At 43.7% G+C, this 27,873-nt stretch overlaps 2 protein-coding genes and 1 long non-coding RNA gene across 4 annotated transcripts in view; 1 reads left to right on the top strand and 2 right to left on the bottom strand.

Annotated features, from left to right (window-relative positions):
- LOC145357062 (BTB/POZ domain-containing protein KCTD20-like) overlaps nt 1-153 on the bottom strand; it is a 92,645-nt gene extending 92,492 nt beyond the window's left edge. Inside the window, exon 1 of the mRNA XM_080210134.1 lies at nt 94-153. The gene's annotated coding sequence lies outside the window, so the exon portion shown is untranslated. The remainder of the gene's footprint in view (nt 1-93) is intronic.
- Nucleotides 154-401: 248 nt separating this feature from the next.
- LOC145357064 (uncharacterized) lies at nt 402-27,872 on the top strand. The gene is made up of 6 exons (XR_013889242.1): nt 402-460; nt 5,508-5,628; nt 11,398-11,498; nt 22,301-22,434; nt 25,862-25,998; nt 27,451-27,872. It is a non-coding gene; the product is annotated as an uncharacterized LOC145357064 (long non-coding RNA).
- Nucleotides 5,622-27,873, bottom strand: part of LOC145357063 (parathyroid hormone 4-like) — a 34,231-nt gene continuing 11,979 nt past the window's right edge. Inside the window, exons 1-3 of one of the 2 annotated variants that reach the window (XM_080210141.1) lie at nt 17,602-17,663; nt 11,442-11,538; nt 5,622-5,911 (exon numbers count right to left, since the gene is read on the bottom strand). In XM_080210141.1, the coding sequence (XP_080066267.1) occupies nt 5,638-5,911; nt 11,442-11,524 (357 nt within the window). In that variant the 5' untranslated portion in view covers nt 11,525-11,538; nt 17,602-17,663 and the 3' untranslated portion in view covers nt 5,622-5,637. Of the gene's footprint in view, nt 5,912-11,441; nt 11,539-17,601; nt 17,664-27,873 lie in introns of those variants that run through there. The other variant, XM_080210140.1, reaches the window with a different exon arrangement.

Genomic DNA, 27,873 nt, shown 5'->3' with positions numbered 1-27,873 from the left:
AGTCTCGCCCCCACTCTCTGTAAGGGGTCTCTCTGATATTCTCTCCCTCTCTGTGAAGGACACAGTCTCTCTCTCTCTCTCTCTGTTACTCACCCACAGACAAGCGCGATCCAAGCTCACTGCAGCATCCGCAACAGCGCTCCCTGCGGCACGGAAGAGCAGGCACAGCGCCCCCCTCCGGCCTGGAAGAGCGAGCACAGCGCCCCCCTCCGGCCTGGAAGAGCGAGCACAGCGCCCCCCTCCGGCCTGGAAGAGCGAGCACAGCGCCCCCCTCCGGCCTGGAAGAGCGAGCACAGCGCCGCCTGCGGCCTGGAGGTGCGAGCACAGCGCCGCCTGCGGCCTGGAGGTGCGAGCATTGCGCCACCTGCACTTGGAGGTGCCGGCAGTGTTGTGTCTGCGGCCGGGAGGATTAGCTGCACCAATCTTCAATAATCAGTCTTGTTCTTGCGGGTCAAACCAAGTAAACAAACTTAAATTACATTCGGACAAAGAAAAAGGGGGCAGTTCCCCAAGAGGGGGAACGGCCCGAACAGAAACAAAAGGTACAAAGGAGACTTAAGACGAGTCAAATCAAAATGTGATTATCGGGGTCTATGAGGTACCTCGGCCCCTGCGGTGCCCAAAGGGAATCATCAGTCTTATTCATAGGCCCTGACGGTGGGCCAAATCTTACACGCCGTGCTGTGAAAGTTATTACTGTGCCCACCCCAGGTGAACGCCTGCATCTCCACATAATGGGCCAGATGGCCTCCTTTAGTATTTTATAATCATGAGACCAAATGACATAGGAGCAGAATTAGGCCATTGGGTCCATGGAGTGTGCTCTCTGTCATTTAATCATGGCTCATTTTGTTTCATCCCCATTCTCCTGCCTTTTCCCCATAACCCCTGAACACCTTATTAATCAAGAACCTATGTCTTAAAGACACTCAATGACCTGGCCTTCACAGCTTTCTGCAGCAAAGAGTTCCACAGGTTTATCACACTCTGGCTGAAGAAATTCCTCCTCATCTCTGTTTTAAAGGACTGTCCCTTTAGGTTGAAATTGTGCCCTCTGGTTCTAGTTTTTCCTACTAGTGGAAACGTCCTCTCCATGTACACTCTATCCAGGCTTGGCAGTATCCTGTAAGTTTCACTAAGATCCCCCTTCATCCTTCTAAACTGCAACGAATACAGACCCAGAATCCTCAACCGCTCCTCATATGACAAGCTCTTCATTTTGGGGATCATTCTTATGAATCTCTTCTGGAGCCTCTCCATGGCCAGCACATCCTTCCTTAGATACGGGGCCCAAAACTGCTCACAATGCTCCAAAATGGGGTCTGAAGCACCTCCTCAATACTATCTGTCCCTCTACATATCTTTGTATCATCTGCAAATTTAGTAATAGTGCCTTCAGTTCCTTCTTCCAAATAGTTAATGTACATCATGAAAAGTTGTGGTCACAACACTGACTCCTGAGACACACCACTAGTCATCGGCTGCCATCCTGAGAAAGACCTCTTTATCCCCACTCTTTGCCTTCTGCCAGTCAGCCAATCCTCTATCCATGTCAGGATCTTACTCTTAACACCAGGGGTACTTATTTAACAGTCTCCAATGCAGCACCTTGTCAAAAGCCTGTTGGAAATCTAAATAAATCACAACCACTGGTTCTCCTTTATCTAACTTCATTGTTACCTCCTCAAAGAACTCTAAATTAAAATGTCAGACATGACCACCCTTTGTCAAAGCTGTGCTGACTCAGTCATACTTTATCATGTACTTCTAAGTACTCTGCAATCTCATCTTTAATAATGGACTCTAAAATCTTGCCAATGACTGAAGTCCAGCTAACCGGCCTATAATTTCCCATCTGTTGCCTCCCTCCCTTCTTAAACAGCAGTGTTATATTAGCTATTTTCCAGTCCTCTGGTACCTTCCCTGTCTCCCGTGATTCCTGAAAGATTACGACCAATGCCTCCACAATTTCCTCAGCTATCTCTTTTAGAACTCTGGGGTGTAGTCCATCCAGTCCAGGTGATTTATCCATATTCAGATCTTTCAGTTTCCCAATAACCTTCTCCTTAGTGATGGCCACTACACTCACCTGTGCCCCCTGACTCGCTGGGAGCTCTGGCATCCCACTGGTATCTTCCACTGTGAAGACTGATGCAAAGTAACTATTCAGTTACTCTGTCATTGCTTTGTTTCCTATTATTATTTCTCCAGCCTCATTTTCCAGCGGTCCATTGGCTATCTTTGCCTCTCTTACCTTTCATATATTAAAAAAAACTTCCCATCTCTCATTATATTACTAGCTAGCTTACCCTCATATTTCATCTTCTCTCCCCTTATTGCTTTTTTAGTTGTCCTCTGCTCGCTTTTAAAGGCTTCCCAATCTTCTGGTTTCCCACTAATCCTTGTCACTTTGTATGCTTTTCTTTTTGTTTTTATATTGTTCCTGACTTCCCTCGTCAGCCATGGGTGCCTTGTCCTCTCCTTAGCATGTTTCCTCCTCCTTGGGATGAATTTCTGTTTTGCGTCCTGAATAACTCTCAAAAATTGGCATTGCTGTTCCACTGCCTTCCTGCTAGGCTCCCTTTCCAATCAACTCTGGCCAGCTCCTCCCTCATGTCTTTGTCATTACCTTTAAATAATTGTATTACCATTACATCTGATTCCAGCTTCTCCCTCTCAAACTGCAGGGTAAATTCTATCATATTGTGGTCACTGCTCCCCAAGGTTTCCTTCACCTTAAGTTCTCTAATCAAGTCTGCCTCATTGGGAAATTGACCCAGTTCTGCGCAAATGTGTTAGGCACACTCACTGCCCCACTCCACCACCTCTCCTCCCTCCACCCCTCACCCCCCACCCATCAACATCAAATCCAGAATTGCTTGTTGCCTAGTAGGCTCTGTCACAAGCTGCTCCAAAAAAACATCTCTCAGACATTCCACAAATTCCTTTTCTTGGGATCCACTACCTACCTGATTTTCCCAGTCCACCTGCATATTGAATTCTCCCATGATTATTGTAATATTGCTTTTTTTATATGCCTTTTCTATCTCCTGATTTATTTTCTGCCCCACATCCTGACTGCTAGGGGGCCTGTACATAATTCCCTCAGGGTCTTTTTACCTTTGTGATACCTCAACTCTACCCAGAGATTCTATGCCTTTTGATCTTATATCATTTCTTGCCATTGATTTAACTGCATTCCTTATTAACAACGCAAACCTGCCCCCTTTGCCCATCTGCCTGCCCTTCCGATATCCATGGATATTTAGATCCTAGCCCTGATCCCCTTGCAGCCACATATCTGTGATGCCCATAAGATCGTACCAGCCAATTTCAATGTGTGCAACCTTGTTCTGTATGCTGCATGCATTTAGATGCAACACCCTCAGTCCTGCATTGATCATCTCCCTTCTCACACTTGTCATCTTTTTTGCTTTGCCTGAAGTTAGATTCTTGCACCTTCTATACTCTCTCATCGAATGATGTCCTTTGGGAAATGTGGTTCAGTGTGAAGAATTAATTGGTGGGGCTATCAGCTTGACTAACCCAATGTATTAGATTTCAGACTTTCATTGTTTATTTTAACCCAGTACAAACCATTTATCAGGTTGACTGCCATTTGGATCTCTTTTTTAGTTATTTGATTTTTCCTTCCTCTTGTGAAACTTTTGACTCCTCACTGGGATTTGGTTCCATGACTGCCAAATGGTCTCTGGAAAGCCAACCAGGGGCCAATCTCCGAGGAGTGAGTCTGGACAGTGACCGTCATGGACGATATTCCGAACGTGATCTCCATTGCATCCTCACCCCCATCCCTCCACCCTAACATCACTGTCCAGTACCAATCACAAATTGTATTGTGGTCACATAGAGTAAACAATTTAACAGGCAAACGGAACGGGAGTCTTAAGTGTGCTGCTATACAAATGTGTGCTAGTATACAAAATGTGGAGATGCTGGATTGGAATGGGGTGGGCACAGTAAGAAGTCTCACAACACCAGTTTAAATTCCAACAGGTTTATTTGGTGTCAGGAGCTTTCAGAGTGCTGCTCCTTTATCAGGTGAGTCAACTAATGAAGGGGCAGCGCTCTGAAAGCTCGTGACACCAAATATATCTGTTGGACTTTAATCTGGTGTTGTGAGACTTCTTACGGTATACAAAAATTATGCTTCAGTTATATAAAGTTTTGGGCACTGCACTTCAAGGAAATATTGGCCTTGGATTCAAAGTGGTTATATGACAGGTTTTCCAGAATTATGTGGGAAGATGGTGGCAATAATGATAACGTTAGTGGACTAGTAATCCAGAGGCTCTGCAGACACAGATTCAAATCCCACCAAAGCAGCTGGTGTAATTTGAATTTAATTAATAAAAATCTGGAATATAAGCTAGTGACCATTATTATCAATTGTCTGCCTGTATGGAGTTTGTACATTCTCCCCTGGGTGCTCTGGTTTCCACAGTCCAAAGGTGTGCAGAATTGGCCAGGTGTCCCTTTAGTGTCCAAAGATATTTAAGTTGATTAGCAATGGTACATGCTGGGGTTACAGTAACAATATGAATTGTACACAGAGTGTTCTCTAATTGGGTACATATTTCGGGAGCAGGAAAGAAACCCAATCTTCACCTTCTCAAGGGAAACTGGGAGTGAATAGTAAGATGCTGGCCACACCAGCAAAACCACATTTTGAATTAAAGAACACTGACTACGCCTTTCACGGCACTGTGTTATGGGGCGGTTCTATACTCACACACACACAGCTGAGATCCAGCTTCCAAGGGAATGTGTAGCTGAGTCTGTTACACAATCACTGGTCTTTACAGTAAACAAGGTCCATTGCCATTGTGCTGTTTTTTTTATAAGACAAGTCTGTCCAGTCCCTTTCTTCAGCTCATCTTATCCTATACCTTTATGAATTGTTCTTTCTCCAATATTTATCCATTCCCTCTTTAAACATTGTTTATGATTCTGTTTCTGCCACATGGGATTTCCATGTCCTGACAAAGCAAGATGTGTAAAATAAAATCCCCCAATCTCTTTTCATTCTGTTGATTTGTATAATTTCACTCTCAGTCTTTCCATATTTCCTTCAACTGAAATCCGCAGCCTTTCTCCTGTTATTCTTGGTGACCAATTTAAGTGTGATGGAGGCTGGACAGAGCTGCAGTTCCCTTCTCTCTCCTCCCAGTTCCCACTCTTTCCATTTTCTCCCGTTCTTGTCGCTCCCACCAGCTTTCACTTTGCTGCCCACTTTCTCCTGTCTAATGCCTGCTGTTTACTCAATTGCCCCCATCTAACTCTTGCCCCCTCCCCCTCCTCTTTCTCTCCTGTCCACAGCCTGCTTTGAAATCTCTGCTCTCTTGATTATGCCTGTAGTTTTTTTTTAGTGCCACCAATAGCTTACATTAACACTGCAGTGAAGTTACCGTGAAAATGCCAGGAATTGAGAAAAACTACAAAAGTGCTGAAGCAAAAGACTGTATTTTAATTGTGATATTTTACAGGCAGAGGAAGCAGCCACCAGACCAGATGTGAACCAGTTACCAGACTGAGGGCTAACACTGAGTGGACAAGCAGCATGCACAGCTGTTCATGTGTGATTGCTTCTATCTGGGAAAGTGAAAGGTACTTCGCTCAGACACCCTGCCTCTTGGAATATTCCAGAAACTGCTGATTGGTTAAGACTTCTCTCTCATGTTGGCAAGGGTAAAGGCCTGTGTTTGACCTCTGCTGGGTCATGGCTTCCTCTTGCGTGGTCTGCTTGGTGGGCAGTAGGCTGTCTGGCCAGTTCCTCCTGCTGGCAGTGTGGACGCCACTCATGGCATTGTTCAGCCACATCAGGCGCTTGAGCTGCTCCATCGCCTTCCCCTTGTCATGTAGGAGCTGGTGCTCTGTCACCGTCCGTTTACTAAAAGACAAACAAGACCACGCAGGGCCTGGGTTACCAACTCTGGCTGAGCATGTTCCTGGAGGTTTGTCACATGACCTCCTCTAAGTGCCCCCCCCACCCCCCGAATTCTCGAAACATTGGTCATCCAACATGTCCATTCTCAGGGTGCCTCATCCACTAATTGCTACATGATTGGATAATTCTTGGACAATCAGTCCAATGACCTTCTTTTCCATCTTCAATATTTCTATTAGTAAGCAGTTAAAATATTCAAAGTCATAGAAAAAGAAACACATCATCTTAATATCTTAAAGTCCCAATGATTTTTGCTCTGAATTGCTCACCGCAATGTCCTGTTTAAGAAGGGAGGGAGGCAACAGACGGGAAGTTATAGGCCAGTTAGCCTGACTTCGGTCATTGGCAAGATTTTAGAGTCCATTATTAAAGATGAGATTGCAGTGTACTTGGAAGTGCATGATAAAATAGGACTGAGTCAGCACAGGGAAGGTCATATCTGACAAATCTGTTAGAGTTCTTTGAGGAGGCAACAAGGGAGTTAGATAAAGAAGAAACAGTGGATGTGATTTATTTAGATTTCCAAAAGGCCTTTGACAAGATGCTGCATAGGAGATCGTTAAATAAGTTTAAGAGCCCAAGATGTTAAGGGTAAGATCCTGGCATAGAAAGGGGATTGACTGACTGGCAGAAGGCAGAGAGTGGGGATAAAGGGATCTTTTTCAGGATGGCAGCCAGTGACTAGTGGTGTGTCTCAGGGGTCAGTGCTGGGACCACAACTTTTTACAATATACATTAACCATGTGAAAGAAGGAACTGAAGGCACTGTTGCTAAGTTTGCAAATGATACAAAGATATGGAGAGGGACAGGTAGTATTGAGGAAGCAGGGGGGCTGTGGAAAGACTTGGACAGGTCAGGAGACTGGGCAAAGAAGTGGCAGATGGAATACGATGTGGAGAAGTGTGAGGTTATGCATTTTGGAAGAAGGAATGTAGGCATAGATTATTTTTTAAATGGAAAAGTGCTTAGGAAATCAGAAACAGAAAGAGACTTGGGAGTCCTTGTTCCAGATTCTCTTAAGGTTAACGTGCAGGTTCAGTTGGCAGTTAGGAAAGCAAATGCAGTGTTAGCGTTCATGTTGAGAGGGCTAGAATACAAGAGCAGGGATGTACTCCTGAGGCAGTATAAGGCTCTGGTCAGACCCCATTTTGGAGTATTGAGAGCAGTTTTGGGCCCCGTATCTAAGGAAGGATGTGCTGGCCTTGGAAAGGCTCCAGAAGAGGTTCACAAGAATGATCCCTGGAATGAAGAGCTCATCGTATGAGGAACAGTTGAGGACTCTGGGTCTGTACTTGTTGAAGTTTAGGATGAGGGGGGGACCTTATTGAAACTTACAGGATGCTGCGAGGCTGGGATAGAGTGGACATGGAGAGGATGTTTCCACTGGTAGGAAGAAACTAACAATCGGGCACAACTTCAGGCTAAAGGGGATCCTTTAAAATAGAGATGAGGAGGAATTTTGTCAGCCAGAGAGTGGTGAATCTGTGGAGCTTTTTGCTGCAAAAGCCCGTGACGTCCAGGTCATTGAGTGCCTTTAAGACAGAGATGGATAGGTTCTTGATTAATAAGGGAGTTATGGGGAAAAGGCAGGAGAATGGGGATGAAAAAAATATCAGCCATGATTGAATGGCGGAGCAGACTTGATGAGCCGAGTGGCCTGTTTCTGCTCCTATGTCTTATGGTCTTATGAATCTACAATTCCTGGAGGAATTGGATTTAGTTGCGCAACAAGTAGGTAGCTGGACATCAGGAGGAATTCCCCTGCTTTTCTGTGAACCTTTGGTGCCTGCCCCATAAGGCAAAGGGCAAACAGAGCCTCAGTTAAATTCCCAAATGTTGCAGGGCAAACCAAAAGGATTGGCAACCTTATCCCAGGGCCCAGTCTTCATTCAGAACTAGCAATCCTAACATTCACTCCTAACACCCAGACAGGTTTCTGCTAAGGCGGCTGTTATTCTTATCGCACACACTGACTTTGCCTAGTTTCAGATATAAAACCAAGATTAAATCCAATAAAACCAGGCCAACTTCATTGATTTCACTCACCCTGGCTCTCAATCATGTCTCAGAATGTAGCACTCATGCCTCTGCCTCAGAAGATGCTGAGTTCAAGTCCTAATTCAGACATTTGAGTGCATAATCCGGGTGTGCATTGCTAAGCAAGTGCTGCACTGTCAGTGATGCCATCTTTGAATGTTAAACTCAGGCCCTGGTTTTAACCTTTTGGGTGGATGTAAAAGATCCTGAGACTCTATTTCGAAGAATAGTTATCCCAGGTGTCCTAGCCAATAATTATCCCCCAACATCTGGATAGAAATTGTCCCATTGGGCAGACACAGCATGAGTTAATGAAAGGCAGGTCTTGTTTAACTACAGTGGATAATGGGGAACTGGTGGATATGGAGTATTTGGATTTCCAAAAGGCACTCGACAAGGTGCTGCACAAAAGGCTGCTGCATAAGATAAAGGTGTACATCATTACAAGTAATGTATTAGCATGGATAGAGGATTGGTTAACTAACAGGAAGCAAAGAGTGCGGGTAAATGAGTGTTTTTCTGGTTGGCGATCAGTGACAAGTGGTTTGCCTCAGGGATCAGTGTTGGGACCACAATTGTTTCTGATTTATATAGATGATATGGAGTTGGGAACAAAGTGTAGTGTGTCAAAAGTCACAGATGACACTAAGATGAGTGGTAGAGCAAAGTGTGCAGTGGACACAAAATCTGCAAAGGGATATAGATAGTTTAAATGATTGGGCAAGGATCTGGCAGATGGAATACAACATTGGTAAATGTACAGTCATCCATTTTGGTAGGGATAACAGCAAAATGGACTACTATTTAAATGATAAAAAATTGCAGCATGTTGCAATGCAAACGGATCTGGGTGTCCTTGTGCATGAATCGCAAAAAATTGATTTGCAGGTGCACTCGACAAGGTGCTGCACAAAAGGCTGCTGCATAATAGTCCATTTTGCTGTTATCCCTACCAAAATGGATGACTGTACATTTACCAATGTTGTATTCCATCTGCCAGATCCTTGCCCACTCATTTAAACTATCTATATCGCTTTGCAGATTTTGTGTCCACTGCACACTTTGCTCTACCACTCATCTTAGTGTCATCTGTGACTTTTGACACACTACACTTTGTTCCCAACTCCATATCATCTATATAAATTGTAAACAATTGTGGTCCCAACACTGATCCCTAAGGCACACCACTAGTCACTGATCGCCAACCAGAAAAACACTCATTTACCTGCACTCTTTGCTTCCTGTTAGTTAACCAATCCTCTATCCATGCTAATACATTACTTGTAATGAAGTACACCTTTATCTTATGCAGCAGCCTTTTGTGCAGCACCTTGTCGAGTGCCTTTTGGAAATCCAAATACTCCATATCCACCAGTTCCCCATTATCCACTGTACTTAAACAAGACCTGCCTTTCATGAATTCATGCTGTATCTGCCCAATGGGACAATTTCTATCCAGATGTTGGGGCAGGTGCAGCAGGTAATTAAGAAGGCAAATGAAACTTTGTACTTCATTGCAAGAGTTTAAAAACAGGGAGGTTATGTTGCAGCTATATAAGGTACTGGTGAGGCCACACCTGGAGTACTGTGTACAATTTTGGTTTCATTACTTGAGAAGGGATATACTGGCACTGGAGGGGGTGCAGAAGAGATTCATTAGGTTGATTCCAGAATTGAGAGGGTTGGCTTATGAAGAGAGACTGAGTAGATTGGGGCAATACTCATTGGAATTTAGAAGAATGAGGGGGGATGTTATAGGAACATATAAAATTATGAAGGGAATAGATAAGATAGAAGCAGGGAAGTTACTTCCATTGGCAGCTGAAACTAAAACTAGAAGGTATGGCCTCAAAATAAGGGAGAGCAGATTTAGTACTGAGTTGAGGAGGAACCTCTTCAGCCAAAGGGTTATGAATCTGTGGAATTCCCTGCCCAGCTGAATGTTTTTAAAGTAAAGATAGATGGATTTTTGAACAGTAAAGGAATTAAGGGTTATGGTAAGCGGGCGGGTAATTGGAGCTGAGCCCATGAAAAGATTAGCCATGATCTCACTGAATGGCTCGAAGGGCCAAATGATCTACTCTTGCTCCTACTTGCTATGTTCTTCTGTTCAGCCCATGTCACTTGGATAGATGATCTGATCTTTATATCACTGCATATCTTGCTTTGCACACAACTTGGCTGCTGTGTTTCCTACATTCCAGCAGTGACCACACTCTGTACTCAGTGGCCATGACATCATGAGATTGTCAGACTGTCTCAGGGCCCTGTTTACTTTGACTGCTTCGATGTCCTAACTATTCGCCCTTTGGGTGAAAAAGATGTCTCCCTCCAAATTCTTACCTTTCTTACCCCTGTCTTCTTAACCCTACAATTCTTCTCTGCAATGAACAATTGGATGAGGATTTCTGATTCCCAGTTTCTCCCCTTTTCCAAAGAGAATGGATGTGGGTAGGAGGATGTCTTTTTTCCCCTTGTTTATTGCACAGATACACATGGGCACGGCATCTGGAGAGAATCCCAGACGGGCAGAGCAATGGACATCATTCTATGCAGTGTCCTGTCAGTCCCATGTGATCCAGTGTGGCAGGAGAGAAAACTGTCCCCAACAAGTTAAATATCCTCACTGTTTCCCAGAAACATCAACTCCGAAATCATCAACACCTCAAAGATTCCCGAGGCCAGGAATATCCTTGTTCTGATTGATTGCACCCTGAATATTGGTAATAGAATATTTACTTTCCAGTCTTAACCATTGAAATGAAGTCCCAGTCTTTTATCAACTGTCCAGAGACAGAGAACTTCATTCTTTTATGAATTCAGGTTGTGACTTCAAGCCGATGGCTAGAATTTTCCAGGTGTGGCAGATCCCATCACAGCAGATGTGGTGAACCAACCAAACCATTTATTGACTTTGGCAGCACTGGGAGATCCCACTGGTAGGCGAGGCTGGAAGATCCCACCCAATGAAACAGCAATGAGGTATTGTTATTATTGCCATGTAAGTAAATGGCACCTTATTTGAGCACAGCAAGATCCCACAGCTAGCAGATTCAGATTTGAGCTGAAGAATAAATAGTGGCCAGAACTCCCTTGGTCTTCTTTGACAAAGCGCATTGGTTTAATGTCTCACCCAAAAGGTGTCACTTCTGACAGTGTAGCATTCCCCTGGGGAGTCCCATGGAAGCTTGGGCAGCAAGGGTAAAGTTTAAACATGCATTCCTTTATTTTCAAGTTTTTTGGTGCAGAATATTAACAGGTCAAGGTTTACCCATCAATGAAATAACGGCCCCAAAAGCAGCCCATTCTAAAATACTCAGCCCACAGACTAAAACAGGAAGAAACTGGAATATTTATGAAACATTCATTTTGAAATCCTGTTTCTCTACAGATTGAACCAACACACTGGGCAGCCAATGAAAATGAACTACTTACTTTTCTTCTGGATTCTGTGATCTGACCGAGCAGCAGAGCAGAAAAATGACAGTAAAGGTCAGAGCCTGGCTGGGAAACAGCATCGTACACACCTATCCTGTGTTTAAACCAGACACAGATGGACATTAACAACCAGAGTGGACCAAAAGTCTCCTAGCCCCTTCCTCATACAACTAACTTGGCTTACCAATACTTTCACAGCCCGGCACATTCTGGAACAAGTGTTAATGTTTGTTTGTTAGTGTCACAGATAGATTTACATTAACACTGCAATGAAGTTACTGTGAAAATCCCCTAGTCACCACACTCTGGCACCTGTTCAGGTACACTGAGGGAGAATTTAGCATGGCCAGTGCACTTCATCAGCACATCTTTCACACTGTGGGAGCAAACCGGAGCACCTGGAAGAAACCTGTGCAGACTCCACACGATGTAGAGATGCTGGCATTGGACTGGGGTAAACACAGTAAGAAGTCTCACAACAGCAGGTTTACTGGTTGGACTGGTTGGACTTAAACCTGGTGTTGTCAGACTCCGCACAGTCAGTGACCCAAGCTGTGAGGCAGCAGTACTAACCACTATGTCACTGTGCTCTCTGAACTGAGAGGAAACTCCCATACAAGTGTGAAACCACAAGAAAGACATATTTGTACAAAACAACCATGACGATGGTCAAAAACAATGGGTAGTGCTTTCTCTTGGCATGAGCATGACTGAGAAAGGAATGTGAGGTCACACAGAGCAGGACATACTTCTCAAAGAGGGAAGAACTGGAGAAGGGCTCTCTGCAGGTGGCCATATCCGCAGGAGGCCATACTTTGTGAGTGTTTAGGGAAAGGATCTATTGGAGAACAAGTTGTAGGAGCACTGTCATGCCATTGAAGCCCTTTTTTTTTACCTAGGGTCCGACTCAACTTCTACAGGAGTAAGCTGAGATTGCAATGCCCTTTTTCTAGCTTCCTTTGTAGTACTCAGAAATTGGGTGGACACTGCCTGTGCTGCAGTAGAAACTGAGACATTGTCCATATCACATGCTACAACAAGGTTGGCTCCACAGTTATGCTGAGGGAAATGATGGAAGGATGGGAACCAAGCTTTGTGTAAATTCCCATGCTAAGTGTGTGATGCACTCTGCCATTCCCTTCAATATGGAATGCAGGTTTTCTGATTAGTGTAGTTGTGCACCAAACATTTGAATAGATAAATTATTCAGCCTTCTAGTTCCCATCAAAGTCATCAGCTGAGTCTTCTGCACCAGACTCGATGGGCCAAAGGGCCTTTTCTGCACTGTATGCCTCTATGAATTCATGTACAACCTCGCCCTCCATCAGACTAACACCTGAGTTACCTTTGTCCTCTCCCTTGCTGCAGCATATTTGTGCCCAAATCTCGCTATGCACAAATCCTGTCTCCACGCTACCAGAGTTAATTTGATTTAATTTTGGTTTGATTTATCATTGTCACATGTATTAGGATACAATGAAAAGTATTGTTTCTTGTGCGCTATACAGACAAATCATGACAGTGCAGAAAGAGGCCATTCAGCCCATCAAGTCTGCACTGACTGCCACATGCCCTCCTCTACACCCTATCCCTGTGCATTTAGTAATCCATCTAATACACATCTCCAGATACCAAGGAGCAATTTACCCTTTATAGTATGGGGAAATGCCAGTATCAGGGCTGGTGTTGTCACTATGGGATGAAGTGACAGTGTGTCTATGGGCAGGTTGCAATTCCTGAATGTGTGAAAGGGACAAGGGCCAAGGGTAAGATTGTGATACGGGAAATGAGTCCATGCATGAACTATGTGCACCTCCTCAGTCAGAGAGACCCTGGGACTGGCAGTAGGGGGTGAGAAGAAGGGTGATTAGATATACAGATCGGGCCCATCCCATAATCCTCCAGTGGGGTTCAAACAGTCAGACAGACCTGTCCCTCTGCTTTGCTCTACCCCCTCCACTGGTGCAACAGAGAGGGAAGCACTTCAGTGAGTGTCATTAATCTATTACTATTAGGACTATTACTAGGACTATTACTTACGTGGCGAAAAACTGCAGCAGGCGACGGTGCAGAGGGACCTTGGGGTCCTTGTGCATGAGTCGCAAAAACCCAGCTTGCAGGTGCAGCAGGTGGTCAGGAAGGCAAATGGGATGCTGGCCTTCATAGCGAGGGGGATTGAATATAAAAGTAGGGAGGTCTTGCTGCAGCTGTATAGGGCATTGGTGAGGCCGCAGCTGGAGTACTGTGTGCAGTTTTGGGCGCTGCACCTGCGCAAAGATATTTTGGCCTTGGAGGGAGTGCAGAGGAGGTTTACTAGGCTGATACCGGAGTTGAGGGGGTTGAGCTATGAGGAGAGGCTGAATAAACTAGGCTTGTACTCGTTGGAGTTTAGAAGAATGAGGGGAGATCTCATTGAGACGTATAAGATGATGAATGGGATGGATAGGATAGAGGTGGAGAGACTCTTCCCGCTCAAAAAAGACAGTAGGACTAGGGGGCGCAGCCTCAAGATAAAGGGGGGGCGGTTTAGAACGGAGTTGAGGAGGAACTTCTTCACTCAAAGGGTGGTGAATCTCTGGAATTCTCTGCCCGTTGAGGTGGTGGAGGCTGCCTCGCTAAATATTTTTAAGACGCGGGTTGATGGGTTTTTGATAAGAGAGGGGATTAAGGGTTATGGGGAGAGGGCGGGAAGGTGGAACTGAGCCACGACAGATCAGCCATGATCTTATTGAATGGCGGGGCAGGCTCGAAGGGCTAGATGGCCTACTCCTGCTCCTATTTCTTATGTTCTTATGTAATCTGTTTGGTTGATCTGGTTGTTAGGATTGAAATGCTGCCAATCTGCACAGACTGTGAGCTGTGTGTTTAAAGCTTGTAACAGGGTATGAGGCTGAAATGAAGCCATCAATCCTAAATGATAGAGATTATTCATAGAGAAGTGAAAGGATTGTGATGAAGTGAGTAGTGTGAAGGCCAGTGGTGGGTAACAGGAACTAGCATTTGAAGCTGTGTTCAATGGCCTTTACAACTCACAGGAGTTCATTAAGCTTTGACCTGAATTGCATTCTGATCTTTGGGATACACTGTTGGCATTGACTATGTTGGCTATCCGTTTCCACAATGTTTCTGAAGGGTTTCCTTCTCCCCTGCCAGCGTGAACCATCTCCCTTCATTTCCACACACTCCAGCCAAACCTCTAACGCAACATGCAAAACCACTGGTTATGCTCTCATTCCCGCGGTCAGCCGTGGATCTCTCTTTCCCAGATTCAGTTACAAATGACTCCCAGAACCTGCTCGAGGCACAATGTATTCCACTCCCCTTTAAGAGAAACACTAGCTTGAAATAGTGCAAATAACTATTTGACTCCATGCAGCCAATCAATAACAGAAAAAATACAGGCTAACTGCTGAAAATATTATAATTAGCAGGCAGTACAAAGTTGATGTGCTGTCTGTATTACAGTAAAGAGATAGAGGAGCCCTAATGTCACCACCAGACAATTAAGGAAAGACAGTGACAACCCCAAAAGTATTAAAGAACATGCTCTAGAGAGGTGCAGTTGCCAGATGCTGGCCAGGAGTTACATCTGGGTGTGGTTACTGTCCCCATGCTGAATCAGACTCGACCACACTCAGTCTACTATCCTGTGACTCTCTAAGTCGCCATGTGGGCAGTACTATTGCCTAGTCCCACATTAACCTTGGCGCTGTCCAAACACCCTTGTTACATCAGTCACTTGGTGTCGTGTTCTGTTCTAGGTGTTTTGTGATAGGTATCACAAAAAGCTAAGAAGCAAACATTTCCTTTGAAAAATGTCCTGGCAAGACATTTATTATTTAAATTGTTGGGCTCCGTTAAATATGTCAAACTGCTCCAATAGCTTTGGGACGTTGGAAGAATGTTGCTCGTCACAGCTCAGGTATCTGTGTTTGTGGGCTCAAACTGTCCGCTGGCTAAACACAAAGCACAGTGGACACTGCCACAACTTATATTCATACACTGTATATAACACAGTAAAAGGTGCCTAGGTGTGGAAAGGATTAAGAAAGGAATTAAAAACCACCAAATACAAACAAGTTGATGAGTAAACAGAGAGAAAGAAAGAGATGAGGAATCAGAGAAAGATACAGAGGTGACCAGTGCAGGAGAAGAACAAAGATTCAGATGAGAATGAGGAAGGCTTGTGGGGAATTAAGGGATAGCAATGAAGAATCACTGCAGTTAGACAGATTGAAGCTGCAGACAGAATACTGAGAAATTGGAGGACAAAAGACAAAAACTGGAGGAGAGAGGGAAGTGAGAAATCAGAAAAGGGAGAGAAAGAAATGGGGAAGAGAGAGGAATAGCAGGAAGAGAAAAAGGAATAGTGAAAGGACAGAGATCAGAGGAGAAAGGAATCAGGGGAGGAATCGGAGAAGAGGGGGAATCGGGAGAAGAGAGAGAATCGGGAGAAAAGAGGGAATCGGGAGGAGAGGGAATCGGGAAAAAAGAGGGAATCGGGAGGGGGGAAATCAGGGAAAAATGAGAGGGAGGAAATCGGGGAAGGGGAATTGGGGGAATCAGGGGCACAGAAAGGAATCAGGAGAGGGGGGAATCAGGAGCAAGGGGGGAATTAGGGGAGGGGGAAATTGGGGGAGAGGTGGGAACTGAGGGGGGGAGAGAGGGGAATCAGGGAGGGGGGAAATCGGGAGAGAGGGGGAATAGGGAAGGGGGGAATCGGGGAGAGAGGGGGAATCGGAGGGGGGGGAAATCGGGTGAGAAGGGAATCAGGGGAGAGGGGGAATTGGGTGAGGGGGGAATCGGGGGAGAAGAATTGGGGGATTGAGGTGTTATCAAGAAACAAGCAAGAATGCAAGCAGAGATTTTAAAAATCAGCGCAATTGGGTGAGATTAGTTGGGAAAGGAGAGCAAGATCAAGTTGAAGCATTAGAGATTTGAAACTGAAATCAGAGAGTGGTTGAGGAATGAAGTCAGAAAGAAAGGTGAGAAATCAGCAAGAATTTGTGAACAGTGCGAAAGGAATAGATGCAAAAGAGATTGGTGAGTGTCTGACATACTAGAGGTTAACGCTGAGCGTTGATCACTGTGCATGTCCATCCCTCTCAGAGCAGTAAACAGTGAGTGTGATTGCGTCCAGCGCTGTGGACTGTCGGAACTATCACTTCAACAGGTCCATCATTACTGGAAAGAGAAGAATGAGTCGGTGTTTACAGTGAAGCCCTTTGGTCAGAATGGAGTGTATGGGCCAGAATGTTTATTCATAATCATCACCTGGATCTGTCCTCTGCCTGTTCAGTTACTTCTAAGATGCTGAGAATGTGCAGATATTTTACTTTCAAGTGTTACAGCGCACAGAAATACATACACATACAATATACACACGCATACAACATACACAAATGCACACACACGTTCAATACAAACACATACAGACACACAATATTCACACACATACAATATACACAAATACATACACGCACATTCAATACACACACATGCAAATGTAATATGCACAAAAAATATATGCAAACAATATACACATACAATATGTACACAAATACACATACATGTCATATGTCCACCCATATATATACAATATAAGCACACCCACGTACAATGTACACACACACAAAAATACAGATATACACATGCAATACATGCACTCAAACATGCAGACACAGAATTACAGATAGACAATACAGGCATTCACATACCCACATGCACAGAAATACAAATATAAACACACACAAAACACACAAAAACAGATATACACACATACACAAGACGCACACCCACACAATTGTATACATTTGAATCCTAGATACACTGTCAGACACACACACACATATAGAAGATATGCACACAGATAAATGCACCCACAGATACACATGTTCAGATACAAATACATGCATGCACATAAACTTGCAGGCACTGGTTCACTGTGATGCTAAGTGTTCTGTTGTACTCACAGAACTAAAATGAGGGAGTGTAGTAGGAAGAGATGAGACAGGTGGAAAAGATGAAATAGTAATGGGAGAAACGTGAAGAGCAAAATAAAAGAGAGAAGTGAGTGGTGAGAGGGGTTTGGTAGTTGGAACAGAATAAATGAGCCAAGAGGGATGATGGTGATGCTGTAAATCTGATGTATACTTACTGAGGAGTGTATCTCAGTGAAGTTCCCTCCTGATCTGGCAGGATGACTGTATCACCTCAGTGAGGAGAAAGCTGCTTTGGGAGACTTGTTGAAGTTTCTAACAAGACTTGCAGAGCTGTGGAAGCATATCAGCCGTGTCTGAGCACACTCAGTGACCTCCCCAAGCCTGAACCTTTAAATAAGTCCTTCAGCATCAATGTAATACGTCAGAGAGGCAGGGAGGAAACTCCAGAACAAAGAAGGTGTTTGGCTGCTGCCACACTGGGAACAGCTCCCACTCAATAATTGGTATTACTATTTTTTATCACACCAGAGTCATTCTTTGGCCCAGGAGTCAGTGGTTCCAGATATCTTCGATACCTCATTCTCATTTCACAGTTAATCAATAGGAGGGGTTTTGTAACTCAGGCAGCAGGGATCCCAAAGCTGGAGATTTGTAAAGGGCAATGTTAAACCAGCTGGAGATTTGGGACCTCCCTCGTCACTGACTTCGCCTGGTGAATTTTATAGATAAGAGGGGTCGGACTCTGAGCACCTTGCATGCAATAAAACAAAGCGAGCCTTCGATAACTGGCGTTCATTTCACAAAATGGTTGTGACTCATGCTAGAGCAGATGGTGGGTGAACAGTAACAGGTTTCCTATCCCTGGTTTCACAACAGTTCCAGAGGAACAGCGCTGAATCTTTGGGTGGGGAAAACTCCCAGGAGTGGGAAAAGAAGTGGGTGGGGACACCTAACTCAGCAGGAGGCAAAATGCCAGCTTCTCGACAACGGGTGAAAGTTGGGGATTAAGTTGGTGGTGGATTGAGGGCAGAATAGGCTTCCCAAAGATAAGCATTTAATGTTTAATAATTGGTAGGTCAGACATGCCCACTAAGCACAACTTCACCAGATTCAACTGGATCTTTGGAGTTACGCAACTAATGAGAAACACATGGCTTTAGACTGACACCTGGTTAAAAGTGGTGTGCAGCAGGTGAGAGAGTCTTCCTGATGGATTTGTAATGGCTGCTTTTTCTCTGTTGGCCCAAGGTGAGAGGAATCACCAATGCATTGAGATTGGGTGGTGGATGTGAGAGGCGAACAGAGCATGGCTGACAGAGGGAGGGAGGTGGCATTCTGACAGAGGCACATGGGGGAGAGAGGGAGGAACTGAGTGATACAGGGAAGATCAAGCAGTAAGTCAAATATATGACTGTGGAGAGATTAAGGAGCTCCTGACAGTCAAGGGTAATAGGGGGAAGGTCAAGAATCATAGAGAGAGGGATTAAGGATGATGGATGGCAGATTAAGGGTAAAGGGAACAATTCCAATGGGTTGGAGGGGGCTGAGGGTTACAAAATGATGGTGACCTGGGAGTGGGTGAATGTTAGTAGCGGTCAAGGGTGATGGGCTGTGGGTTGAGGGTCACTGAAGGCAGGGCAATGGCGATGGAGTGAGGGTTAATTAAAGGTGATGGAAGGAAGGTCAAAGATGACTGAAGAAGGAAGTAGGATGCTGGCTTGCAGTTCCATGCAGACAGATCCCAAAGGAAGAGTGGGGGAGTGGGGGTGCTGTGGTGTAGTTGGTTACAGCAGTTCCAGAGATTGCAAATTCCACAGACAGTTAGGCTGAGAATACTGCATGGCGAGGAATGGGTACCTGTCTGGGCACAATTCAAACATACAGCCCGAACCTTTGATCCTCTGAGGATCAGTGACAGCCTGTCCATTCCAGCTGCATGGCTGGCTGCAGCCTTCGCATTTGCAAATCTAATTGGTTAGCTGGTGTATGATTACATAAGTCCCGCTGTTCTGCCTCCAAGCAGAAATGCCACACACTTCCTGTGACGCTATCAGAACACTTTAATGTGAAAGGATTCCTTCCTAACCTTGACCAGGGCCAATGTTTTTCCTTTAACCCATATCATTTAAAATAATGTCATGTCTTTTACCATGTTGCTATCTGTGGGAGCTTCCTGCGTGTAGAGGCTAACTTCCTGGCAAGTCCCCGGCCTCATCCCACAGCCCGTCTACCATCTACAAGGCACAAGTCAGGAGTGAGATGAAATATTCTTCACTTGCCTGGATAAGTGCAGCTCCAAAAACACTCAAGAAGCTTGACACAATCCAGGACAAAGCAGTCTGCATGATTGGCACCCCATCTATTGCTTTAAGTATTCGCTCTCTCCACCTCTGATTCACAGTGGCAGCAACGTGCACCAATTATAAAACACACTGTAGCAACTCACCAAGGTTCCTTCAACATCACCTTCCAAACCCTTACCACTACTATCCATCAGGACAAGGACCTCAAATACCTGGGAACACCACTGGAAGTTCCTTTCCACGTCAGCCACCATTCCTGACTTGGAAATATATTGTCACTTCTTCACTGTCGCTGAATCCTAGAACTCTCACCCTACCTGCAATGTGAGTGAACCTACACCTCAGGGACTCAGGCAGTTCAAAAAGGCAGCTCACCACCACTTTCTGAAGGGCAACTGGGGATGGGCAATGAATGCTGGCCTAGCCAGCAACACCCATTTCCTCTAAAAGAATTCAAGAAAGAACTTCCTGAGACAAGTCCATGCTAGTAATCCTTGATTAATTCACACTTTCTAAATGACAATTTATCCTTTCTTCATAGGATGTGAATATCGCTGGCCAGTCCAGCATTTATTGCCCATCCCTAACTGTCCTTGAACTGAGTAGCTTGCAAAGCCAATATTTTCCCAAAGAGTTGCTGAATAGGATATCGTTTTGCCTTCGATTATTAGCTGCCTATAAAACTTTCTGAGCATTCTTATTTGGCAATTAATGATTCCTTCCAAGCAACTGAAAATATAACTAGAAAGCTGTCTTATCATCTAGATAAAATGTCAAAATAAATGTGTTACATACCAGGATATTGTGAGTACTGAAGATAATTGGCTGAAGGTCTGGAATTGCTTATTACAGCATCATCTTATACGTGTCTACTTCTCTTAATGTGTCAATAAGTCAGTAAATGAAGATGGAAACTACTGCTAGAATTAATCTGTTGCTAAGCACTGAGAGTTGCCATAACTTTCAATAGTACTGTGCCTCGACCACTAATGCTTTACAAGTCAAAAGAGGTTTTTATTCATTAGTTAGTGCTTCTTTTTGATGCTAGCTTGTGGCTCTAAATTTTCAGCTATAACTGGAATGTAGACCCAGGTGGATATTAGTGAGTCTCACAGATTCACACAGGCATTTCTGGTATAAGTCATTGACCTGAAACTAAAATATTAACTTTTTTTTCTCATATTGTTTCTTGACCTGCCGAATGTTTCCAGCATTTTGTTTTTAATTCAAATATTCACCTAATTTCCTGATGTTAGATCTTTTTTACACTTATTTTGATAAGGAGCAGGAGTTGATGCGCAGAGGGGTAGACCTTGACTTCCTTCGAATAATGAAATAGCTGAGAACAATTCAGGAGAATAGCAAAACAGGGTGGCTGACTCAACATCACTTCGTGATGTTACCTAAGGTTACCAAGTGGCCTTCCCTGGTCTGGGCTACATTTAACTCCAGACGCACAGCAACGTGTCTGACTCTGAACTGCTCCTTGAAATGGCCTAAGCAAACCACTCAGTTGTATCAAAATGCCATAGAAATGTTCAAAAACCCTACAGTGCAGAAGAAGCCACTTGGCCCAAGAAGTTTGCACTCATGCTCTGATGGAGTAACTTTACCAGGCCCTCTCCCTATTCCTGAATTCCCACACATTTACCATGGCTAATCCAACTCACCTATATACATTGGGACACTAAGGGGAAATTTACCGTGGCCAATCCACCTAACCCGCACATCTTTGGACACTAAGGGGCAAAATAGCATGACCAATCCAACTAATCTGCTCAACTTTGGAGTGTGGGAGAAAACCGAAGCACCCAGAGGAAACCATGCAGACACAGGGAGAATGTGCAAACTCTACTCAGACAGTCACCCAACGCCGGGACTGAGCCGGGTCCCTGGCATTGTGAGACAGCAGTGCTAACTACTGTGCCTCCCACCTTCTCAGGGGCAATTAGAGATGGGGAACAAATGCTGGCCTTGCCAGCAACACTCACAGCCCATTAAAGGATAAAGAATAAACTGATTTTATAATGTCAGATAAGATTAAGATCAACCTCAAATGGTGGGAGCTAAAATTTATTGCCTGCATAGACCAGAGAGAAGCAGAGTGAAATCGAGAGAGGGAATTGGAAACACAAGTGATTACAAACAGATCAGTCCAAAATTACAATAACTCCACTTCTGACTCCCGTAGACAGTTACTAGTCCTTTCACAGAATTTTTGAAATCAATTCATAGGACGTTGGACATCGCTGGTGTGACGGTACTGTGCCTTTAAGAAATGTATTTTTTTAAATCATATTCTCTGCAGTTTGTAAGCAAGCCTTTTGTTTTTGTTGTGGCACCAGCTACCTAATTAGATATTCTTTTATTAATGCTTAAATGGTTTAAGTGGGGCTTTAGTTTATTTAAAATCTGGGCCTCATGTACTTGCTGGGAGTTTATGACTTTTTGAAGTGTGGGAAGATTGATTGACTAGTCAGGTGGAACAGTTCTTTTTCCCTCTCCCAAGAATTCTTTACTTTCAGTTTTGATTGCTGGCTGTTTTTTTCAGTTAGAAGGTGTTTGGAATCCAGACTTATGACAGTGTTTCTGTGCGTCTTCCTGATATTAGAAATTCTGCTGGCTAATTTGGAAACAGTCTTCCTTACCTTCTTGGAGTGAAAATTCTGATGTTGGCATTATCTCTACTTGAGGTGCTGGGATTTCCAGAACGGAGAAGTCACAGTTTCAAACTTCTATCCAAAGGTATGTTTATTTATTATTCTATCCAAAGATATTGCTGAGCTGCAAAACACATGAGTATACTTATTTTTCTGTGCTAAACCTGTGACAGGTATATGTTTATAAGGAGGTTTGTTGTACTGAAACAGTTCATTTAGTTGTTAAGGTTGATACAATATCATGGTTGTTCTTTTTCTTGTTTGTAATTGGTAAAAGTTATTGCTGATTCTCTTTCTATGTGTTAGCTATTCTTAAATAAACTTTGTTTGATAAAAGCTCCCTAGTGGGTCATCTGCAGTGAAACATCTCACGATTTACCCTAGCAAAATTCAAAGTGCAAAACTTATGGTCTAGGTTGACTTCAGAAAATACTTTGGAGTTTCTGACCTAGATTATAACAATAGTCAGACCAGCATTTATTGCCATTCCCTAAATGCCCATCTCACCTTCTCAAGGGCAATTAGGGATGGGCAATAAATGCTGGCCTGCCAGTGATGCCCGCAACCAGTGAATTTAAAAAAAATCTTGTGGGTGGTTCTGAATTACTACCTTAACATTTTGCTCATTCTGTGCACTGGCAGTAAGAGGGGAGGTTTATCTCTTACAAGAGTTCTTACTCCGACTCCCAATCTATCCTTGAATAATGCTAGGTGGAATTTGCTGAGCTCTACAGTGATTCCCCCACCTCTATCTAATCTCACCTCTCAGTCCCAACTCTCGAAACCTGAGCAAGGAGTTTGACAGTGGGAATGATTCCAACAACTTTTTGTCCCCCCCAAAAATATACTTTATTCATAAAATTAGTAAAAGTGCATCACAAAACATCTCAACTTGAAAATCCTAGAAGAAAGGGGCCCAAACACCACAAGCCCAATAGCACCATGTGCCCCAGCAGAACTCACACTGCTAATACATGTAGCTATCAGCACCAATCTTTACAAGGGTTGGAGTCAAAGTAAGCCATTTTTAAAAGAAACCCTCATTATTTTACTGGTGCATTTGCAGCAGGGAAAAAATGTACAAGAACAAAATATTACACCACACAGGAAGCTGATTATTTTAGTCTTATTACATTCAAATTATGCAACAGGCCACTGCCCTTTTGATACCCCACGTCAAGCTGTGTAATGGTAGATCTTGCTAATCCAGCTCAAAGATAACATGGCTGAAAACATGAAAGATTACCTCACAGTATTGGGGTGGGAATGCCAAGATTGAAGAAAGTACCCCAAAAATGGATGCCAGAGTCTCCTAAATTACACATGTAACCTGGACTGAGTTTCAGTGAGAGAATTGGAGTTTGAAAATGGGGAGCAGAAGGAGTCAGAAAGCCACACAGACCAAAACAGAGATGACACCAAGCCACATAAGGAGATAGTAGATCAAATGACCAAAGGTTTGGACAAAGAGATAGGTTTTGAGTAGCTTAAAATAGGAAGTGAAGTAAAGGATTGGCCTGGAGTCTCCAGGGGTTGAAGATCAATCTCTAGCACTCTGCTGTGTGCGACCCTGGAGAAAAATCATTTATTTAGTTCATTTTTCTTTGAACTTTTTTCTCTTAACATTAAACATAGAAATATTGAAAACAGGGATAAAAGGCTATTTGGGGGCAGTCAAGCATCATCCAATTGGATAAAGTGCCTTTTAGCTTTCTAATTGGCATAGGAAGGCAGTGCGTCACAAGGGTGGATGTGTCGACCGACTAATGGCTGGAGTGTGTGAGTAAGTTGTGTAATGAAACCTATAGGAATACATTTCATCACAGTTGGCAACTGAGGTGGAGAAGCGGAGAGATTTCTGCAGGGGAGAGACGAAGGAGGGATGAGAATTTTAAAATCAATGTGTTGCTTGGCTGGGTGGTAACATGGATGAATGAGCAGAGGGATCATAGGGAATGGGACTTCTTGTGAGTTAAGATAGAGTTGTAGATCACCTCCAGATGAAGAAGGGTAAAATGTGAGAAACCAGGCTGGAGGCTGAGTGTATAGACCTTTTTCTGAGAGAATGAGGACAATGTGTTTATGCAGCGTGGCAATCATAGAAAAAATCATAGAATCCCTACAGTGCAGGAAGTCATTTGACAAAACCAATAGCACCATGTGCCTACATCAACTTTACACCCCAGCAGAATGCACAATGCTAATACATGTAACTACCAGTATCAATCTGCACCGACCACCCAGGCCCTATCCCAGTAACTCCACTTATTTACCCTGCTGGTACCCCCTGATACTAAGGGGCAATTTACTATGGCCAATCAACCTAACCCGCACATCTTTGGAAAATCAAACTGCTCTTTGTTGAATTTGCTCATTGTTAATTTTTTTTCCAGAGCCAATCACCACAGTTACCAATAGTAGTCACACCAATTCTGGGAATAATTAAGTGACTACACCCAGAAATGAGGATATCCATCTCGAACAGCTGAAGGAAGTATGATCTTTATTGCCCCCTGCCTAATTCCCAACAATCACCATTTTGTCCCTTCACCATGAATTCCTTCCTTGGGCAGAATTTAATGGGCTCATTTACTGTTGGCGCAAATTCCATTACAGCTGCTAAATCTTGCAAGAGGGCCATAATAGGATTTGTATTGGTGAAACCTCGGTTTGAGATGTTCCCTGCCAGTGGCCTGATCACGTTCACGCCCAGAAAGAACAGAAACCCGTTTCTGTTCAGGTGTCAACCTGATTTCCATCAATTTTAATAAATTTAAATGTAATTAAATGGATTTATGCTGTAGCATCCGCCCACAATGAATCCTGTTGGGGGGGAGGAGAGTGCCCCGATATTTCCTTGGTGGGGGTGGTCCTTTGTGAGGGATTGGGGGGACTTTTTAAAAACATCTTTAAAGATGGCGTCCTTGTTGGCTGTATCAGAGTGACAGTGTAAACCACACCCCCAGTTTGCCGGTGTAGTCACTCATTATTCCCAGAATCTGATCTGAAAGAGATCTAGAGAGATACCTAGCAGCTTTCAGTCAGAGCCTGACATTCTGACAAATCTTGGGAAAATTCTTTCCTCATACTCTGATATGATTCTACATAATGTCAGTGTTATGAGCTGTGGTAATTTGTGAAAGTTGGAAGTAGGTGGGGGAATGGGGTTCTGACAGATAATCAAGTACCAAAAACAACCTTTGTTTGAATGGAATTTCAACTTCATAAAACATCCCAAGGTGCTTCATAGGAACAAAGGAGCAGGAGTAAGCCATTCAGCCGTTCTAGCATGCTCCACCATTCAATACGATCATAGCTGATCAGGTTGTGGTCTCAACTCCACTTTCCTGCCTGCCACCCATAATTCTTGACTCCCTTGTCTATCTAAAACTCTGCCTTGAATAAATTTCAAGAACTAGCCTCCACTGCACTCTGCGGAAGAGAATTCCACACACCAATGACTCCATTGTTTCACCCCATTTCTGTCTTATTTTTTAAATTGTGCTCCCTAGTTTTAGATTCCTACATAAGGGGAAGCCGCCTTTCAGCATCCACCCTGTCAAGTCTCCCCAGGATCTTTTGTGTTTCAACAAGATCATCTTCACAAGACCAAAGTCAGACAAATATTGAGACCAACTCAAAGGAACAGGTGAGTCAAAGCTTTGTAAAAGAATCCTCTTCAAGAATTTTATAAAGGGTATTCCAGAACTTTAAGGTCTAGATGGTTGAAGGCACGGTTTCCAATGGTGAAAGGGAGAAAGGTTGGTTTGGACAAAGGGCCACATTGGAGAAACACTTGGTTCTCGGAAGGTTGTCAGGCACACATTGCCTCCTATGACTATCAGAGATGAACAGTACACCTGATAAGTAACTAGTCTGGCTGAAATAAAATCATTCTCAACTTGCACAGTAGGAATCTAAGGCTCGCACGCGATAGGTTAATTCCAATAAACCAAATACCGTAAACATTTGGCAAATATTAGCTATCTCTCAACAATGAAGTTTATATGCAACCTGATCCATAGGTCTGTCCAAGTGAAGGGAAGGCCATCCCTTGGGTTGTATTAAGTGACGTCAGTAGTTTTACAAGTGTGGAAGATCCAGAATTGCACAGGCCACAGATGTCAATAAGATCTAAAAGACTTTTACATGACCCAGCAGATATTTGGGATTTACCATTAAACTGGAGCTGAGGCATGGAGGTGGGGGAGACAGAGGTTAACTGGACTCTCAGTTAACCTCTTGGAACTTATCTAAAATTCAGCCACCTTGTGCTAAATCACATCAAGTCCCATTCAGTGATGTGAAGGAATTTACTTGGATTTTCCAAAAGCCTTTAATTCAGTGTCACATATGTAGAGAACATGTTAACTGTATTGGGGATTAATGGCAAACTTTACGAGCGGTTAAAATCATTTTTGTTCGGCCATATGAAAATGGTCACTGTTAATAGACAGTTATCAAATCTGGTACCTATAGACCCTTTAATCTGTAACTTCTACTAGCCACATTGATGGCCAGATTCAGCATAGTATAACTTTGAAATATGTGGATGACATTAAAATCTATTTGTAAGTTAAAAATAATCCAAGGCTCTTGAATGCACTTCCCCAGAGTGAACTCTCCACAATGGTGCAGTGGTCCAAGGAGGGGCGAGTTTCCTTTAAGATGACAAAGTGTTCAGTTCTCCATTTTGGCCACAGTAATCCTAATTCACAGTAACATATCGATGGCCAGCCTTCAGCACTTTCAACTATTGAAAAGGGTTTGGATATGACTGTTACAAGTAATCATATGGCTCAGGCAGTAAAATGGGCAGAAAATGTTTTATGAGTGCTGAATGCATCCTTTTTGAGTCAGGACATCAGCGTTTACCTTAAACTTTATAAGCAGCTGGATAGCCACATCTGGAGTATACTCCATAGTTTGGAATCCACACTTCCAGAGCGATAGATAGCTTGTAGAGAGAATGCAAAAACCTGTTACCAGGAAAATGGAAGGAATGAGGGGAATACCTTATGAGGGGTGTTTAAGAATTCTTGGATTAAATCTTTAGAGAAGACTGATTCTTGATTTAATTGAAGTTTTTAAATTGACACAGGGTTTTACTCCTCTGGGGAGGCGATGGCCTAGTGGTATTGTCGCTAGACTATTAATCAAGAAACTCAGTCCCCGCTTTGAATCCTGCCACGGCACATGGTGGAATTTGAATTCAATAAAAATCTGGCATTAAGAATCTACTGATGACCATGAAACTATTGGCAGAAAAACCCATCTGGTTCATTAATGTTCTTTTGGGAAGGAAATTTGCCATCCTTTCCTGGTCTGGCCTACATGTGACTCCTGATCCATATCAACATGGTTGACTCTCAACTGTTCTCCAAGGGCAAACAGGGATGGACAATAAATGCTGGCCAGCCAGCAATGCCCATGTCCCATGAATAAATAAAAAAAACTACCTCCAAGCCTGAAAAGTTCTTTACTTGCAATTGCTGGTCATCAGTTTAAACTACAGAAATCTGCT

The sequence above is a fragment of the Carcharhinus amblyrhynchos genome, chromosome 22 (assembly GCF_965287045.1).
Source record: "Carcharhinus amblyrhynchos chromosome 22, sCarAmb.v2.hapA, whole genome shotgun sequence".
NCBI lineage: Eukaryota > Metazoa > Chordata > Chondrichthyes > Carcharhiniformes > Carcharhinidae > Carcharhinus > Carcharhinus amblyrhynchos.
This window is presented reverse-complemented; position numbering and strand designations above follow the sequence as displayed.